At 33.3% G+C, this 16,880-nt stretch overlaps 1 protein-coding gene across 1 annotated transcript in view; it reads left to right on the forward strand.

The window, feature by feature from the left end:
* The window catches only part of LOC107667110 (formin-like protein 1), a 19,895-nt gene extending 3,318 nt beyond the window's left edge, over positions 1 to 16,577 (forward strand). Inside the window, exons 2-23 of the mRNA XM_016458694.1 lie at positions 3,514 to 3,597; positions 4,063 to 4,143; positions 4,266 to 4,339; positions 5,244 to 5,327; positions 5,832 to 5,954; positions 6,818 to 6,905; positions 6,996 to 7,072; positions 7,164 to 7,271; positions 8,226 to 8,340; positions 9,127 to 9,276; positions 9,591 to 9,692; positions 9,819 to 10,053; positions 10,796 to 10,848; positions 11,994 to 12,196; positions 12,270 to 12,504; positions 12,907 to 12,975; positions 13,049 to 13,129; positions 13,762 to 13,891; positions 14,138 to 14,301; positions 14,393 to 14,494; positions 16,154 to 16,261; positions 16,344 to 16,577. Of these exons, the coding sequence (XP_016314180.1) occupies positions 3,514 to 3,597; positions 4,063 to 4,143; positions 4,266 to 4,339; positions 5,244 to 5,327; positions 5,832 to 5,954; positions 6,818 to 6,905; positions 6,996 to 7,072; positions 7,164 to 7,271; positions 8,226 to 8,340; positions 9,127 to 9,276; positions 9,591 to 9,692; positions 9,819 to 10,053; positions 10,796 to 10,848; positions 11,994 to 12,196; positions 12,270 to 12,504; positions 12,907 to 12,975; positions 13,049 to 13,129; positions 13,762 to 13,891; positions 14,138 to 14,301; positions 14,393 to 14,494; positions 16,154 to 16,261; positions 16,344 to 16,577 (2,700 nt within the window). The remainder of the gene's footprint in view (positions 1 to 3,513; positions 3,598 to 4,062; positions 4,144 to 4,265; positions 4,340 to 5,243; positions 5,328 to 5,831; positions 5,955 to 6,817; positions 6,906 to 6,995; positions 7,073 to 7,163; positions 7,272 to 8,225; positions 8,341 to 9,126; positions 9,277 to 9,590; positions 9,693 to 9,818; positions 10,054 to 10,795; positions 10,849 to 11,993; positions 12,197 to 12,269; positions 12,505 to 12,906; positions 12,976 to 13,048; positions 13,130 to 13,761; positions 13,892 to 14,137; positions 14,302 to 14,392; positions 14,495 to 16,153; positions 16,262 to 16,343) is intronic.
* The last annotated feature ends 303 nt before the right edge of the window (positions 16,578 to 16,880 follow it).

The following is a 16,880-nucleotide window of genomic DNA, read 5'->3' on the forward strand; positions in this document are numbered from 1 at the left end:
TTTTATTTCAATTTTAAGTTTAGACATTCTAGTACATCAGGTTAAATTAAAATAATATGAGAAATTTTGGCTTTGACAACCAGCTGAAATAAATAATAATTTTTTTATGGTTTTAATTTTAGTTTCAGTTTTAGTTAATAACCCTTTTTTAAGTGTCTTAAAAATATAATTTAAAAATTTTAATTAAATAAATATATTACAAAATCCTTGAGGTGATTATAAAAGTACCTGATTCGGCTTACAAATATACAAAAAACTCATGCAAATATGATAAGCTGAAAACAGTATAATCTTCTAGCATAATTCTGCTGAAGGTAAAGTGATATGACGGCTCTGAATAAACGTGTATTACTCTCTGCACATGTACTGCAGTATACAGTATGCTGCATTGATAATTGACGCATAAATTATTGGTGTACAGACTTGCATATAAACATTTAGAGTATTTTGAGGATTCAAAATAACATGTGATGAAGTTATGTTAGCTGACCTTGTCCTGAAAACTGTTTAACTGTTTTCAAGGATAGAACATATAGAAAGGACAAAGAAAGGGCAGATGATGTGTTCAGAAACGGAAGAAAAATAAAGCAAGCAGTGATGGTTAAAGAGTCGGAAGTGTTTTGTCCTTGATTCTATTTTTCTCCAGCCTCCTTGTCCTTATTTCACGGGTAGAAAGGGTCAGCTATTATAAAGACAAAAGAAACTATGAGATCTGAATTAAAAAATGCAAAGATAACACTGTCTACACGACACATGCAAGCTGACAATTATAAGCTTGACAATTATAATCAATGGAGTTGTCTGCACTGCAGGTATTCCATAAAGGAAGACTGTTTGAGAGAGACTGTGTGTGTGTTTGCCCTAAAGCAATATTTCTGCAGATTGCTGTTTTTTCTTCCATTGACCTGTTTTGCAAATTAGGCTACTGTGCCATGCTAATGTGCCATACTTAGTGAAGAACTGTAATTTAATATGTGCAAAAATGAATCGACAGCAATAGTCAAACATGATGTTCTGGATGTAACTTTTACATGTCACATACTCTACAGCTCACAAGTTTGGGGTCGGTTTTTATTTTCTGCTAATCAAGGCTGCATTTATTTGATCAGAAATGCAGTAAAATAGTACAATTGTGAAATATTATTACTATTTAAAATAACTTCTATTTGCATATATTTTAAAATGTAATTTATTCAAGTTGTGATCAAAGCTGAATTTTCAGCATCATTACTCCAGTCTTCAGTGTCACATGATCTTTCAGAAATCATTCTAATATGCTGATTTGCTGCTCAAGAAATATTTCTGATTATCAATGTTGAAAACAGTTGTGCTGCTTCATATTTTTGTGGAAACTGTGAAGATTCAAGATTCTTTGATGAATAGAAAGTCCAGAAGAACAGCCGATTATTTTCATACAAGAGGTACAAAAGTTTTCTTTTCACTTTTCACAGAAAACATGATTTCATAGGTCTGACGTGTATAGATATTTAGACTGTTAAGTGTATTTGCTTTGGCTTTTTAGTATACAGTTCTTGAGTCTTTGGTCAGTCTGGGGTTCATAGGCGGGTCAAAGAAAGGCTAAATATTAGTATAGAGTTCGTTGAGATCTTTTGCAAAGTTCCCAAAACAAATGATAAGATTCCTGAGCTACCAGCTGAAAGATACAGCCAAGGAATCAGACACAAAACAAATACTGAGAATTCCCGTCATCTTTCACAGCAAAACATTCTGTTTCATTCTGTCAAAGGATCTCACCAGCTGTATGCAGAAATTAAAACCACTTTTTAAGTAAAAAAAAACAAAAAAACATTAGGGCATGTGGAAATATGAGGATGAAATTTCCCAAAATGCCTCCAAGGGAACAGCAACACCTGATCAAACCCTCCAAGGGACATTCTCCATGAGGAAAAATAATGATTTAATCGGTGGTGTTTGCTTAATGTTGCTCATAGTCAGAGATTTGAACAAACCACTATTCCTACATATTAAACTTAAAGGGATAGTTCACACAAAAATGAAAATTACCCCATGATTTACTCACCCTCAAGCCATCTTAGGTGTATATGACTTTATTCTTTCAGACGAATACAATCAGAGTTATATTAAAAAATATCCTGGCTCTTCCAAGCTTTATAATGGCAGTGAATGGGTGCTGAGATTTCGAAGCCCAAAAAAGTGCATCCATCCATCATAAAAAATACTCCACACAGCTCCGGGGGGTTAATAAAGGCCTTCTGAAGCGAATAGATGCATTTGTGTAAGAAAAATATCTTTATTTAAAACTTTATAAACGTAATCTCCAACTTCCGCTAACTGTCGTACTCGTGTTCACGAGAGTGGCGTTCCAGTCAATGACGTAGGAATAGTGTAAGCTATAAATATAGTTTTTAAATTGAAAACTTATTTCAAAATATTACTGTTTACTGTATTTTTGATCAAGTAAATGCAGACTTGGCAAGCATAAGAGAATGGAAGATGACCTTGAAGATGATTTTCATAACATTTTAGGGGATTTACATGCAGCGTGCACACACTGTGTGTTCGGTATCATCCGATGCTCAGATGAGTCACTGATGAGGTAATTCTGTAGGGCCATAACAGTGTGTGTGTGTGCGCAACACAAATGCAAACACTCATGCTGTTCATAAATAATTTAGGAGATCGTCATAGCAACAGGACATTCACACAGCACTAATCTGCTGGTTCAGAAAGGGCATTCTTAGAGTCAGCATACCTTATTATACATGTGATCTGTCCGCTGCTCGTAATCTGGCTCACAAGACGCAGTAACTGACATTCACACAGCACTATTCTGCCGGTTCAGAAAGGGCATTCTTAGAGTCAGCATACCTCATTATACATGTGATCTGTCCGCTGCTCGTAAACCGGCTCACAAGACATAGCCGCTTACTCATCAGTTCATATGTGACCATCTGCAAACAAGTGTAATGTGTGACTGGTGCCACAGTAACTCTGCATTTAAACATAGCAATAGTCTGGGACTAGATCGGAAGAAAATGTGGACTGTGCAAAACTTGCCACTGAGATGTTTGGGTGCTATGGGTGGTTGGCAGGGCATTGTTGTTTTTTTTGTGAAAAGAAATTAATACTTTTCTTTAGCATAGACACGTTAAACTGATCAAAAGTGACAGCAGATACATTGAAAATATTTCTATTTCAAATTTGCAAATGTTGTTCTTTTGAGCTTTATTTTTGTCAAAGAATTCTAAGAAAAAAGTTTCAGTTTTAACAACAAATATTAACAATTTTATTGTATATTTGATCAAATAAATGCAGCGTCCTTTCAAAAACACTCTAAACTCTTACTCTCTAAAAAACTCAACCATGAATAATGCTTCGCAATAAAGTTCTTTGCTGAGCCCAAAAGTGCTGTAAAAATAATTTTTAAGAGTTTGCCTCAATGGAATAGAACTAATGACTCTGTAAAATGAACATAAATGAATTCAGACTTACAAAAAGGTTGATGATTTGTCTCTTGCTCTGTGATTGTAGAATTCCATGAATCTTCCACCTGACAAAGTGAAGCTGCTCTGTCAGTACGACAACGAGAAGAAATGGGAGTTAGTGTGTGACCAGGTGAGTTCAGGGCAAAAACATAAAAACATTTACCTTTTACACATTTTCATTTACCATAAAGCTGTTTTTACTACCCTAAACCACATATCACACCATTAAAGGGGACATATAATGAAAAACACAATTGCCCTTGCTCTTTAAAAACTAAAAAAAAACAAAAAAAACTTTCTCTCCAGTTCACCCAGAGCATTTATTGAAATGAAATCACGTCACCACCATATGACCACATAAATATATAAATAAATATTCAGCAAGTGGCTGGCAATCATAGCATTTACACATCAAAGCCTTAAAGGTACAGAAACATTAAAGATCATGAGGGTGGAAAATGTTTATGAAAAAAATTATTTAAACTGCTTCTGATGCAAGAAATGTGACTAATTGTATATGTGGTCTGAAAAAAGTGCAGAAAAAAAAATCCTCTTTAAAGCTGAGATTACTATTCCTTCTGGTTTCTCTCATCAGGAACGGTTCCAGGTGAAGAATCCCCCGTCAGCATACATTCAGAAACTTAAGAGTGTATTAGAGCAGGGAGGAGGCAGAAAGGTACAGATATATGTTTGTGTGTGTTTAAATCTGAGAGTGAGATACAGAGCTTGTCTAGTTATTATTAAACTGAAATATGTAAATGATTTTAATTCATAAAATTATATGTGTGTGATTTGTAGTTTAAAAGGCGAGTCCAAGAATCCACACAAGTTCTGAGAGAGTTGGAGATCTCTTTGCGCACCAATCACATCGGGTAAGAGCTATCACATGACATGCAATGTTATTGACAATGCATGTTACTGGCCTGATTACATAATACATGAATAGACTTTTTTAAACTTAAAGTTTATCACGTTAAAGGAATAGTTCACCCAAAAATCACAATTTGCTGAAAATGTACTTACCCTCAGGCCAGCCAAGATGTAGATGCGTTTGTTTCTTCATCAGATTTGGAGAAATGTAGCATTACGTCACTTGCTCATCAATGGATCTTCTGCAGTGAATGGGTGCCGTCAGAATGAGAGTCCAAACAGCTGATAAAATTCCCCAAATAACCCACACGCCAAATCTGTCATTAAGAAGTTTTTTACTTCAAACCACTGTTTCTGGCTAAAATAAGAGTCCTCTATCCATAATATTGCTTTCTCCATCCATTGTGTCTGCCTAAAACAGCCTTGTCTGAATCAGAAGAGAAATATGCACAGATTACCGAATGCACAAATCACTGAGCATCATTTACCAGTGAAAACAGTATAAAACAAATATGTTGGTGGATTTTGATGGGAAAGGATCGACTTTTTCAATGCAGTATGGATTATTATGGATTATAGACACTCATTCCGATGGTACCCATTCACGACAGAAGGTCCATCGGTGAGCAAGTGATGTAATTTTAATTTCTCCAACATTACATTCTCCAAATTTGTTCCCACGAAGAAACAAACTCATCTACATCTTGGAAGACCTGAGTAAATGGTGAGTAAATTTTCAGCTAATTTTCATTTTTGGGTGAACTATTCCTTTAAATGCAGGTTTCTGAAACCTGGAAGTCTGGAAATATCTGTGTCGACACTGGACTGTAATTACTTTGTCACTCATAATTGATCTCAATTGTGCTCCTTTTGTTCTTCATTGTATTGTTCTCTCTGTCTGTTCAGGTGGGCTGAGGAGTTTCTAAATGAAGAAAACAAGGGTTTAGACGTGCTAGTGGACTACCTCTCTTTTGCTCAACGTGCAGTCACGTATGTATACACACACACACACACACACACATTGTCCAAGACACAATAGAGGAACCTAAATTCTTAATGTGACAAGGCGTCTGGGAAGAGAACATGTTCTGACCATCCAAAGTCTGAAACCAGGCCTCTGATGCCAGTTAGCTAACACTGCTATTATATTCATCAGCCTGAGCAACAACAAAGCAACACTATATGGCGGTCAAACTACTTTTTGATGATTTTAGTAGAATTGTATCACCAAGGCTGTATTTATTTGTTCAAAAATACAGTAAAAAAACTGTAACATTGTGAAATATTATTACAATTGAAAAAATAAATCTGTTGTCTATTTGAATATATTTTAAAATGTAATTTATTCCTGTGATGCAATCTTCAGAGTCACACGATCCTTCAGAAATTCTTCTAATATGCTGATTTGTAGCTCATTTCTTATTATTATCAGTGTTGAAAACAGCTGTTTAATTATCATGGAATCATAAGACAGACGCTTACTGTGTTTTACAGATATGACATGGACAGCTCTGATAATGGAAGCTTTGAAGAGAAATCTGTGGAAGATTTGACCACCAGTGCGACAAACTCCCCTACCCACAATTCCCCACGCTCAGGAAACCCCTTCACCACAAGGTCAGTTATGGAGTATAAACCACTCTGAAATTATGAATTATACATTTTGTTTCTTATTTAAGCCATTTTTAGATCTATATGTCATTTGTTCTGAAGTTCTTTGGTCCTGAACTGAAGAAGAAAACATGTTTCCGTATTATTCGCAAGTAATTGTATATTGAACATAACTTCTACATTACTATTTCCAGCTTCACACGCACTGACAAAAAAGTCTACAAAAAGAAACATACATTCACAGACCCATGCACACGTGCGAAACACTATCACTGTAACATCAAATATGTCTGCAATGTATTTTGAGGTCAAAACACGCGATCAAACACACACACACACACAAACACACCCATCCAATCACTTCTATCAGGATCAACTGCATTCATGTTACAGAGTTTGTTTGTTTGTGTGTGTCTCTGTCACATACAGTACTTTTACTATTAACGATTTTGAGATTTCCAGATGTTGCAGATTACACAATTACTTAGTTCTGCATTTAATTAATTAGATTATCTATAAAATATTGACTTTTTTTCCAATTTGAACCAAATCATCTATTTCTTCATACAGAATTTACTGTATATGTAAACATACATATCTATATCGCAATGAACGTGTGAGCAGGTTTCACATGATCTATCTTTACATAATATAATCAAATATAACAATAAAAAGAAAAAAATATATACAAAAAGAAAAATATGATGTATATTAGTAAATAAATAAAAATACTAAAAAGATGTTAAAATATTTAAATAAAATATAATCCCAAATAACATAATATAATAAAAAACTAATTATAAAAAAAAAGAAAAAATATAATATTAAAAAAATTAATATTGAATACAAATATTTATTCTTTTGCTCAGGAAAGCTCTGCGATATTCGCGTCTGCTCAGCCAGAAGAACCACCTGCACCTCTGCATCATGTGCCTCCGTGCCATCATGAACTACCAGGTACTTCTCATCTCTTGCTCCTCTAATCTCGTCTCGTCTCATCTCTTTTCTTGACTAATGTGTGTGTGTGTGTGTGTGTGTGTGTGTTAGTTAGGGTTTAATCAGGTGATGGCTCATCCCAACTGTGTCAATGAAATCACCCTGAGTCTCAACAACAAGAATGCCAGGTGAGAAAACAGTCTGTGTGTGTGTGTGTGTGCGTTTTGAATGTTTTGTTTCTACAATATTGTACTTACATACATGTGTGTTCATGTTTAGGACTAAAGCTCTGGTTCTGGAGCTCCTTGCTGCTGTCTGTTTGGTTCGAGGAGGTCACGAAATGATTATTGCAGCCTTTAATAATTTCAAAGAGGTAAGAAAAGACTAGCCTTCTTTCTCTGTTCATCCATCTCACTCTTCTTATCATCATCATCTCTCCAACTTCAATGTGTCTCCTTGGTCTTATTGTGTACAATTCAACTCTGTGGGGAGAAAAAACAACAACAAGAAATATATCTTAATCAAAAAATAAATAAATAAAATATACCAAAACATAGTGAAATCAAAAATGTTCTAAAAAGAATAAAAAGACAAATATTGTAATATTAAATATATATTATAAAAAATACTAAAAAATATATTATAAAAAATACTAAAAGGTTTGTCTTACCAAATTCAATCAAATATACCAAATCATAATGTAATAAAAAATACTATAATATGAAAAAAGGAAAAAATATTATAATATTAAATGTCATAAAAATAATAAAAATAAAAAGTTGTGTTTAATAAAATATGATGAAATATCAAAAATAATAATTATTTTTTAAATAATAATAAAGTTTGTTTTAATGAAATGTAATCAAATACAATATACCTAAACATATAATAATAACAATAATAATCAATAATAAAAAATGTACAATACTAAATATGTATTATAAAAATAATAAAAAAGACAAAAGTTAAGTAATAAAATATAATCAGATATAATATACCAAGACATAATATAATCAGACAAAATAAATCCAAATAAATTTCTTAATTCTTAAAAAAAGAAAAGAAAAAAACGTCATTCATTCATACATTTTTAAGTATGGCTTAACTGTCCAAATACTTTTTAGGACCACATACATGAGTAATAATATTCTAATATAATATGTGAAAAATATTTACATTTCATCAGAAAATGTCTAATAGTTTAATTTCAAGGATATAAAACCTAACCCAAACTCTTTAGTTATTCTCTCAGACGCTGAATGAACGCAGACACGTGATGAGATACAAGTGTCTGATCTGCTATTAAACTCAAGTAACCTGAAGCTCATTCTGTGATATCAGCCGTTACACCCGTCTGCACATGACAAAACTAGATCATACACAGCTCGCAACCTCATACATTCACACAGACGTCATTTTGAAGGACTGTGCGTTTATTGTCACAAAGACATTTTGTGTGGGAGATGATTCAGATGCATATCAGTGACAGCAGAAAGGACTACGCAAACTAGAGCTAAAACCGAAACAAATAGACCTTCCCTTAGGGATTTCCTCATTGTTTCTGTGAATCCACATACTTTGCATAAAAATGTAACACGGCCTTCCTGTAGCAAGAACTAATAACTAATAACTGTAAAAAAAAATCTGTGACATTTACTGTAAAAAAAAAAAATACGGTGGTTGCCAGAACTTCACCGTAAAAAATATGGTAGCAACATTTTAGGTTTTACAGACTTGACTTAAATTCACAATAAAATACCGTATTTCATTAACTGATGTAATGTTAATAAACCAACACACTGAAGTACTAATATCTGTTTTGAACCATTGTAATGTACTGATAACCACTAAAAACTGGTGGTGATGAGAAAGTCACGTGATGAACCAAAGCTCATCACAAACAGAGTCTAGTCATCAGAGTGTCCTAAAAAATGTATCATGGTTTCCAGAAAAAATATGAAGCAGCACAACTGTTTTCAACATTGATAATAATCAGAAATGTTTGTTGAGCAGCAAATCAGCATATTAGAATGATTTCTGAAAGATCATGTGACACTGAAGACTGGAGTAATGATGCTGAAAATTCAGCTTTGATCACAGGAATAAATTACATTTTGCAATATATTCACATCGAGAACAGTTTATTTAAATTTTAAGAATGTTTCACAATCTTAGTTTTTACCGTGTTTTTGATCAAATAAATGCAGCCTAAAATGCAGTCTGAATGGTTTTGTGTGTGTAGGAGTTAACTGTCACTGAGAGCGAGAAGCTGCAGGTGCAGATTCAAGCGTATCTGGATAATGTGTTTGATGTCGGAGCGATGCTAGAGGACGCCGAGGCCAAAAACACAATAATGGAACATCTAGAGGAGCTACAAGAACAAAACACACAGGTACACACACCCAAAACACACACAATTACTGCAACCTATATTGATAGAAATCTGTCCTAATATAGTTCTGATATAAATGTTTTCAAGTACATATATACAGTATCTGCTGTTTGACTACAACAATAAAAACAATATGCATTATATATAATAATAAAATAATAATGCATCTATCTATCTATCTATCCTGTACAGCACTTTGGTTTAATTCTATTTTGGTTTAATACCACATATTGCACATCATATTCATTTATGTAAATGAATAAATATACACACTAAATCATATTAAAGCATTCAGTGTATGTTGTGTATATCAGTTAAACACTAGACTGCAGCAGTGTGAGAGTGAAGCTGTGGAGAAGACGTCCGAACTCGAGAAACAACTCATACAGAGTAGGAAAGAGGTGGAACTTCTGAAGGTAACACACTTTACTAAAACACACACACACACACACACACACACACACACACACACACACACACACACACACACTTACTTTTACTCCTGTTTCCAGTCTGTGAAGCTTTTTAATGTGTGTTTCCAGGACAGTGTGAAGGAGACACAGGCTCAGCTCTCTCAGCTGCAGCAGAAGGAGAAAGAGAGAGAGACACACAGTGAGAAAGAGCAGGAGCGAGAGAGAGACAGACAGCGCTCCGCTAAAGCTCTGACCGAGCTGGAGAAGATGGTCCAGGTTCTGGTGGATCGAGGTCTGATCCGCATGGACAGATCCGAATCCGGCTCTCTGGAATTACACATTATGCCAGTCGCTAACACAACAGGTGAAGATCCAAAAATACATATAACCACTGTTACTATTACATCATCACTTACATCAATTTCTTCATAATTTCTATAGAATTCTAATGATACTTTTGTATTTATAAAAATGTTCTATATACTTTTGTATCATTTGTGTAATCTGTTGAAATGTGTTTAATTTTTCCAAACAGGGTTATTATCGTTAACTAAAACTAAAGCAATACAATAAAATAAATATAAATAATGAATAGATAAAAAAATAAATAAAAAGAATTTGCAATGTAAACATTTAAACAATTTGTAATGTAAAAAATGTAAACATTTTATTTCCGCTTTAACATTTCTCATTTTCATTTAGTTTAACTCGATGTACTAAAATAACTAAAACTGAAATAAAAATTACCATAAAGAATAAAAATTACAAAAACACAATCAAATTACAAAAGCTAACTAACAACTTTTTTTTTTGATTAAAATTAAAACAGAAAATGTAAAAATCAAAACTAATTCAAAATATTAACAAAACCTATAATAGTAGTTCAGTTATACTAAAATACAGTTAGACAAAAGTTAACCTAATTAATTAATTTTATACAGTTATATATAATATAATATAATATATGTGTCCTGAAGCAAAACAAGTGAACAACCACTTCTTTGTACAATTTTATAGATTATTATAAAATCTTATTTATTTTGAAAACTTCTAGCAATATAATATATGCTTAAAAAAAAATAATTATCTTCTCTTTTAAGTCCAAGATAATAGTACAACAGAAATAAAGGCCTCACCTGTGATGCAGTCCATATATAAAGCTTTGCTTCTTTGTGCTTTTTGCTTCTTGAAATATATTGTTTAATTATTTATAAAATATTTTTTATATAAACTGTTTAAAAATTAATAGAATTTTTGTTTTTAATATTTATACATTTTATTTAATTTTTTATTTAAACGCATTAAACAGGGCCACCTAAAAATAGAGTTGTTAGAAACATTTGTAGCTTTTTTCTTTAAATATATTTTTGAATTATTTATAAAATATATATTTATATAGAAAATATTCTAGACATTTTTTTTTAATAAATGTTATTTTAACAAAAAAACTGAATGTTTTAGGGCAAGTCTTACCCTCTTTGTTTGTGTGATTATAACCTGGCTAAAAGGAATGCATGAAACAGGGCCACCTGTTTTAATATTTATCAATTATACTTTAAAGGGGTCATATGATGCTGCTAAAAAGAACATTATTTTGTGTATTTGGTGTAATGAAATGTGACAGCGGCGGCAACAACAATACTACAGCGAGAATAAAAGTTACGCCTTCTTTCTTTGCGTGAACATTTGGGCAGCGTTATGCAAATCTTCCCACATAGTGATGTAGATATGTGGGGGCGTGTTAGAACGAGCCGTTTTAGGAGGGTGTGGCTGACTCTTAACTTTTATAAAGAATATCTCTTTGGATTTGAGACTTTAGTCTTTGCAACTTTACAGATCTTCTTTATGCACCAAGAGCTTGTAACACTCCAAAGAGAAAGGAAAAATTGAAATCGCATCATATGACCCCTTTAATTTAAAAAAAGCCAACTTTTTAAGGGGTAGTTTTTGGAAATGCATGAAATAGGGTCTCCTGAAAATACAGTTGTTAAAAACATTTGCTTTATTATAAAACATTTTAAAATGAAATGTTTTTAATATTCATGTTTTTTTTGCCATTTCTTCTTTAAATATATTTGTTAATAATTTATAAAATATGTATATATACAATATTTAAAAGAAAAATACATAATTCTTGTTTTAAACATATATACATGCTATTTTAATGTAAAAAATAAAAAAAAAAAGCTAAATGTTTTAGGAATAATCTTAAGTGGTTGGAATTAGCTCAACATTGATCATCAGAGTTTATTTGAGAAACTAAAGCTGATGTCACTCAACTCCCTGTCTTTGCTCTGTCTGAAGGAGTTGAATATGGACGTCTTCGAGGAGTTGTTCAAAACTAAAGCTCAGTCTGCTCCTGTTGATGTCGGCACTCTGAAGGTGAAAGTGGCGCATAAAGCATCCAGTAAAATCGCACTACTGGAGCCCAACAGGGCCAAAAACCTCGCCATCACGCTGCGCAAAGGAGGCATGAGCACCGCGCAGATCTGCACTGCGATCCAATCGTGCGTACAACACAATTTTGATGCAACCAAAATGTGCATGTTTCAAACTAATCCCAAAGCTCTCTGTGTGCAGGTATAATCTTGATTTGCTAAACTCAGACTTTCTGGAGCTGCTGGAGCGTTTCATCCCGTCTGATTATGAGCTGAGGTTGATTGAGAAATACGAGCGTGAAGGACACCCCCTGCTGGAGCTGTCGGAGGAGGACCGATTCATGGTGGCCTTCAGCAAAATCCCGCGTCTGGCACAGAGAATCAGCACGCTGACCTTCATGGGCAACTTCAGCGAGAGCATCCTGCTATTAAAGCCTGTCAGTATATATATTAGCAAAGACGCTTCAGTCCTATTACTTATGAATGGGAGAAACTGCAATGCACCCGCCTTCTGATTTAAACAGCCAATCGCTGATTGGTAAAGTCATTGCGTCACAGCAGCTGCTGTTTGAAGCTCGGTCTAGCTTGAAAAAAAAAAGCATTTTTAATGCTATTTAAGCATAAGGGATAACATTCACGGGGCAGTTAATTTCAGATTTTGTTGCTGATTTGAAATATATAATTTAATTGTGAGATTTCAGGATAACCCCATTCATTTAGATAGGCCTTGGTGAACAGACTTTCCTTGAAAGGGACTGTGATATTAGGAGGATGCATACTTGAATTTAACATAAAATTAAAATAAAAAAAAATAAAAAAAAACTGTTCTTATTTTACAGCAATTAAATGCCATCATCGCTTCATCCATGTCAATCAAATCCTCCAGCAAACTCAAGAAGATTCTAGAGGTAAGGAGAATTCATTTTCATCTGCATAAAATAATTTCTGCAGTGAAAGCTGATCTTTTTTTTCTTTTTCTAGATCATTCTTGCGTTTGGGAATTACATGAACAGTGGGAAGAGAGGATCAGCATATGGATTTCGACTCCAAAGTCTGGACCTGGTGAGACAAAACATCTTTACAAAAATGAGATTTTGGCATATAAAGCAGATTTACAGTTTTAGTTGATCAGTGTCACTTCCAATATCTATCTTTTCAATAGATGAGTCACATTGTGTTTATACACTGAAAAGAAAATGTAGTAGGATTTGCTATGAAACAGTTTTCACTCAGAAAACCGCAGTACATCTTACAAATAACAAATATTTGTAATATTTTGAAGTAAAAAAAACCCTGAAATAGTGTTTTCTTGTAACAAAAAAATAGTGCAATAATCTTTATTTACAACTTAGAAAAATCATTTTTAGAGTGTAATTTTAGCTAATTTTGTGTCATAAATATACTGTGTGTGTGTGTGTATATATATATATATATATATATATATATAGGGTAAAATAAATGCATGTCTCATTTGCTTTTGTTTAATTGTATTTTTTTATCATGTATGTCATGTAAGCTTATTCAATTAAATTAAATAGCATATTTGACTTACACATGAAATACACATAAAATATTTACATTTATGCATTTGGCAGAAACTTTTATCCAAAGTGACTTACATTGCATTAAATCTGATCAGTTCATGATAAATGATTTGTCAATTTATCGCGCATCTCTCACATTTTGGCTCTCAGCTTCTGGACATGAAATCCACAGATCGAAAACTGACACTCCTGCATTTCATCGTCAGCATCATACAAGAAAAATATCCTCAACTGCACAACTTTCACACTGAACTACACTGTCTGGATAAAGCTGCTCTGGGTGAGCGTTGCACATGAACACATTCACATCAACTCTCCACTACAACTCTAAGTGTGTATTATTTTTTAATTATTTCTAAAATATTTTAATCTAAAATATTTTTTAAAAGTGTAATATATTTTAATTTATTATATTTGTAACTTTTATTTTAATTAAAAAAATAATAATTATATAAAATAAAATAATAAAATCAAATAAAATAATGAAAGCTGTATATTTATACACTGACCTGCATGTTTCTCTCAGTCTCTCTGGACAGCATCCTTGCAGATGTTCGCTCTCTGGAGAAGGGAATGGAGGTGGTTCGTAAGGAATATCTCCAGCAGAAAGACAGCGCTGTCCTCACAAACTTCATGTCCAATAACGGCAGTCTGCTGGACTCTGTGGTCAAAGACAGCAAAACTGCAGAGGTGGAGATGAGTTCAGTTCTGTGTGAAATCTTTTCTGAACAGCAGTGAATAATGGCTTCTACATGACTGGATCGTCTGTGTCTCTCTACAGGAGGTCTATCACTCAGTGGTGGAATATTTCGGAGAGGATCCCAAATCCACACCTCCTTCTGTGTTCTTCCCTGTTTTTGCCAGGTTTATCAAAGCATATAAGGTGATGAAATTATTACCCAGTGCTTATTTCACATCAGCATATATCATACTGGTAATGAGAGATTAAAATCACAAAGACACGCAGAAAAAAATTAGGTGTAGAAATTATTTTGCACCAAGTTTCACTTAGAAATTGCTAATAAATTTCACAAATAATTACAAAGAAATGGCAAGTAACACATTGAATTAAAATTTTAAGTGGAAATGGTATTATAAAATGTACTCCATAATTTTTGTTTTATTTACAACCTATTTATTTATTACAGTGCATTAACCCTACATGAAATGATCTGATAAATTAGTTCTGTTTGTTTCAAAACCTTCATATGACATATGAGTATTATTTAAATTTTACTGGTTCTGGTTTAAAATGACTGGTTTTGACAATATACAAATTAATAGTCTTAATTTAAAATCTGTATATATATATATATATATATAATCTGAGTATATTTAGCACAACATAAGCCAGGGTTGTTATTGTTAACTAAAAAAAAACCTATTAAAATTGTTTTCAGTAATCATAATAAAGCTGAAATAAAATAAATGATAAATAGTAGATTTAAAAACCTGAAAATTAGAAATGTTGCTTTGGCAACTAACTGAAATAAAGTACTAAAATTACTAAACTAAAATAAAAAATTAAAACAAATGATAAATATTTAAATACTGCTACTACTAATTAAGCATTAGCGTTAGTTCTGGCAGGTCACGTGAGTCAAGCTTGCATCAGCTGATTCTCAGCTGATCACATCTACCTATAGGAATACGACACCTATCACTGCATTCCTATATAAGCTCTATTCAGTATTATTCAGCAGCTTTTCAGCTTGCTCAGGAGCAAATTACCCTTCTCCATCCCCAGCTCCTCCTTTTGCCACAGTCAGGACTTGGCTTTCTGATATTCCTTGCTAATCAGACTCCTTTATCTTGAATAAAGTGTTACACTTAAATATTAAGTACATTAATGATATCTGCCTTGTTCTGTTCTGTTAACCCTAGGGGGGTTATTATTGCTGCTCTTCCTGCTCATTCATGACAGGCTGCATGGATGGGCAGGGAGTTTTTTGCCCAGAACAGAACCATACCGCCAAACCAAACGTTATGCTAAGTATCTATCATTTTGACGATAGTGGTCCTGACAGAACTACTAATAATGACTAAATAAAGAATACATAAGAACAAGAATATATAAGAAAATGACTAAAACTTCAAAATAAAATCAAAAACAAAATTAGAAAATTACAAATGCTGCTTTTGGTAACTAACTGAAATAAATAAGTTTTAAGTAATAAAATTACTAAAACTACAATAAACATACATTTAAAAAAAATTATAAATAAACAAATCATAAATTCCGAATAAATTATAAAAGAAGAAGAAAAATGACAAAAACCGATAAAGACAACTTCAAAAATTAAAATGAAAACTGAAAAAAAGCTTAATAATACTATAAGTATATATAAATAATACTACAATATCTTATAGAGGTTATTTCAACAATAGTTACTTCAAAAACCCACGTGAAGATCCCACCTCTAGCATACTATTTCTAACACCAATCCTTTTCTCCTGATCTAGTATATAGACAGTATGTGACTTGTTTTCCAGTCGTTCCTCCAGCGTGCTGACTGATGGATGAGTCTCTCTTTCTCTGTAGCTGGCCGAACAGGAGAAGGAACAGCGCAAGAAGAACATCTCCGAGACTGATTTCGGCACAGATTTACACATCTCTGACTCTCCTGTGAACACTGCAGTGACTAATAGGGTAACATGCGACAGACAGAGACAGAAATCCCGGAGAACAGGAAGTGAATATCAAGGTCTCACAGGTTTGTTGATGTGTTCAGATGCCGGCGCTGCCACGCTTCCCTCAGGTGGATCTGATCGCAGAGCTGAAGCGCAGGCAGATGACGCCGCTCGTGAGAGAGGGCAAAGACGGAGCCATCGAGGACATCATCACAGGTCAGGCTGAGCTAGACTTACAGACAGAAAACCAGCATAATCAAAGCATCCCGCGACGAAGCCACACCACACATGAAGCCAAAAACAGTTTACAAGAAACATTTAAACAGCTACATTAAACTATTTGAATGTAAATTATAAAAGCTCAACTATTTATGTACAATTTAGCAAACAACTTTATGGTCAATCTCAAGAAACCTTTCAAGAATGTGTGCTTGTATATTTCATATCTCACCCCAAAATTTAAAAAATGTAAGAAATGTGAAGAATTTGAACATGCTTGTATATTTAATACTCTGCATCAAAATTAAAGAGAAAAAAAGAAATAAAAAAATGAAAACGTGCTTGTATATTTCATATTTGTGACCCTGGAGCACAAAAGCAGTCTTAAGTCGCTGGGGTATATTTGTAGCAATAGCCAA

The sequence above is a fragment of the Sinocyclocheilus anshuiensis genome, unplaced genomic scaffold (genome assembly GCF_001515605.1).
Source record: "Sinocyclocheilus anshuiensis isolate Anshui unplaced genomic scaffold, SAMN03320099.WGS_v1.1 scaffold415, whole genome shotgun sequence".
NCBI classification, from domain to species: Eukaryota; Metazoa; Chordata; class Actinopteri; order Cypriniformes; family Cyprinidae; genus Sinocyclocheilus; species Sinocyclocheilus anshuiensis.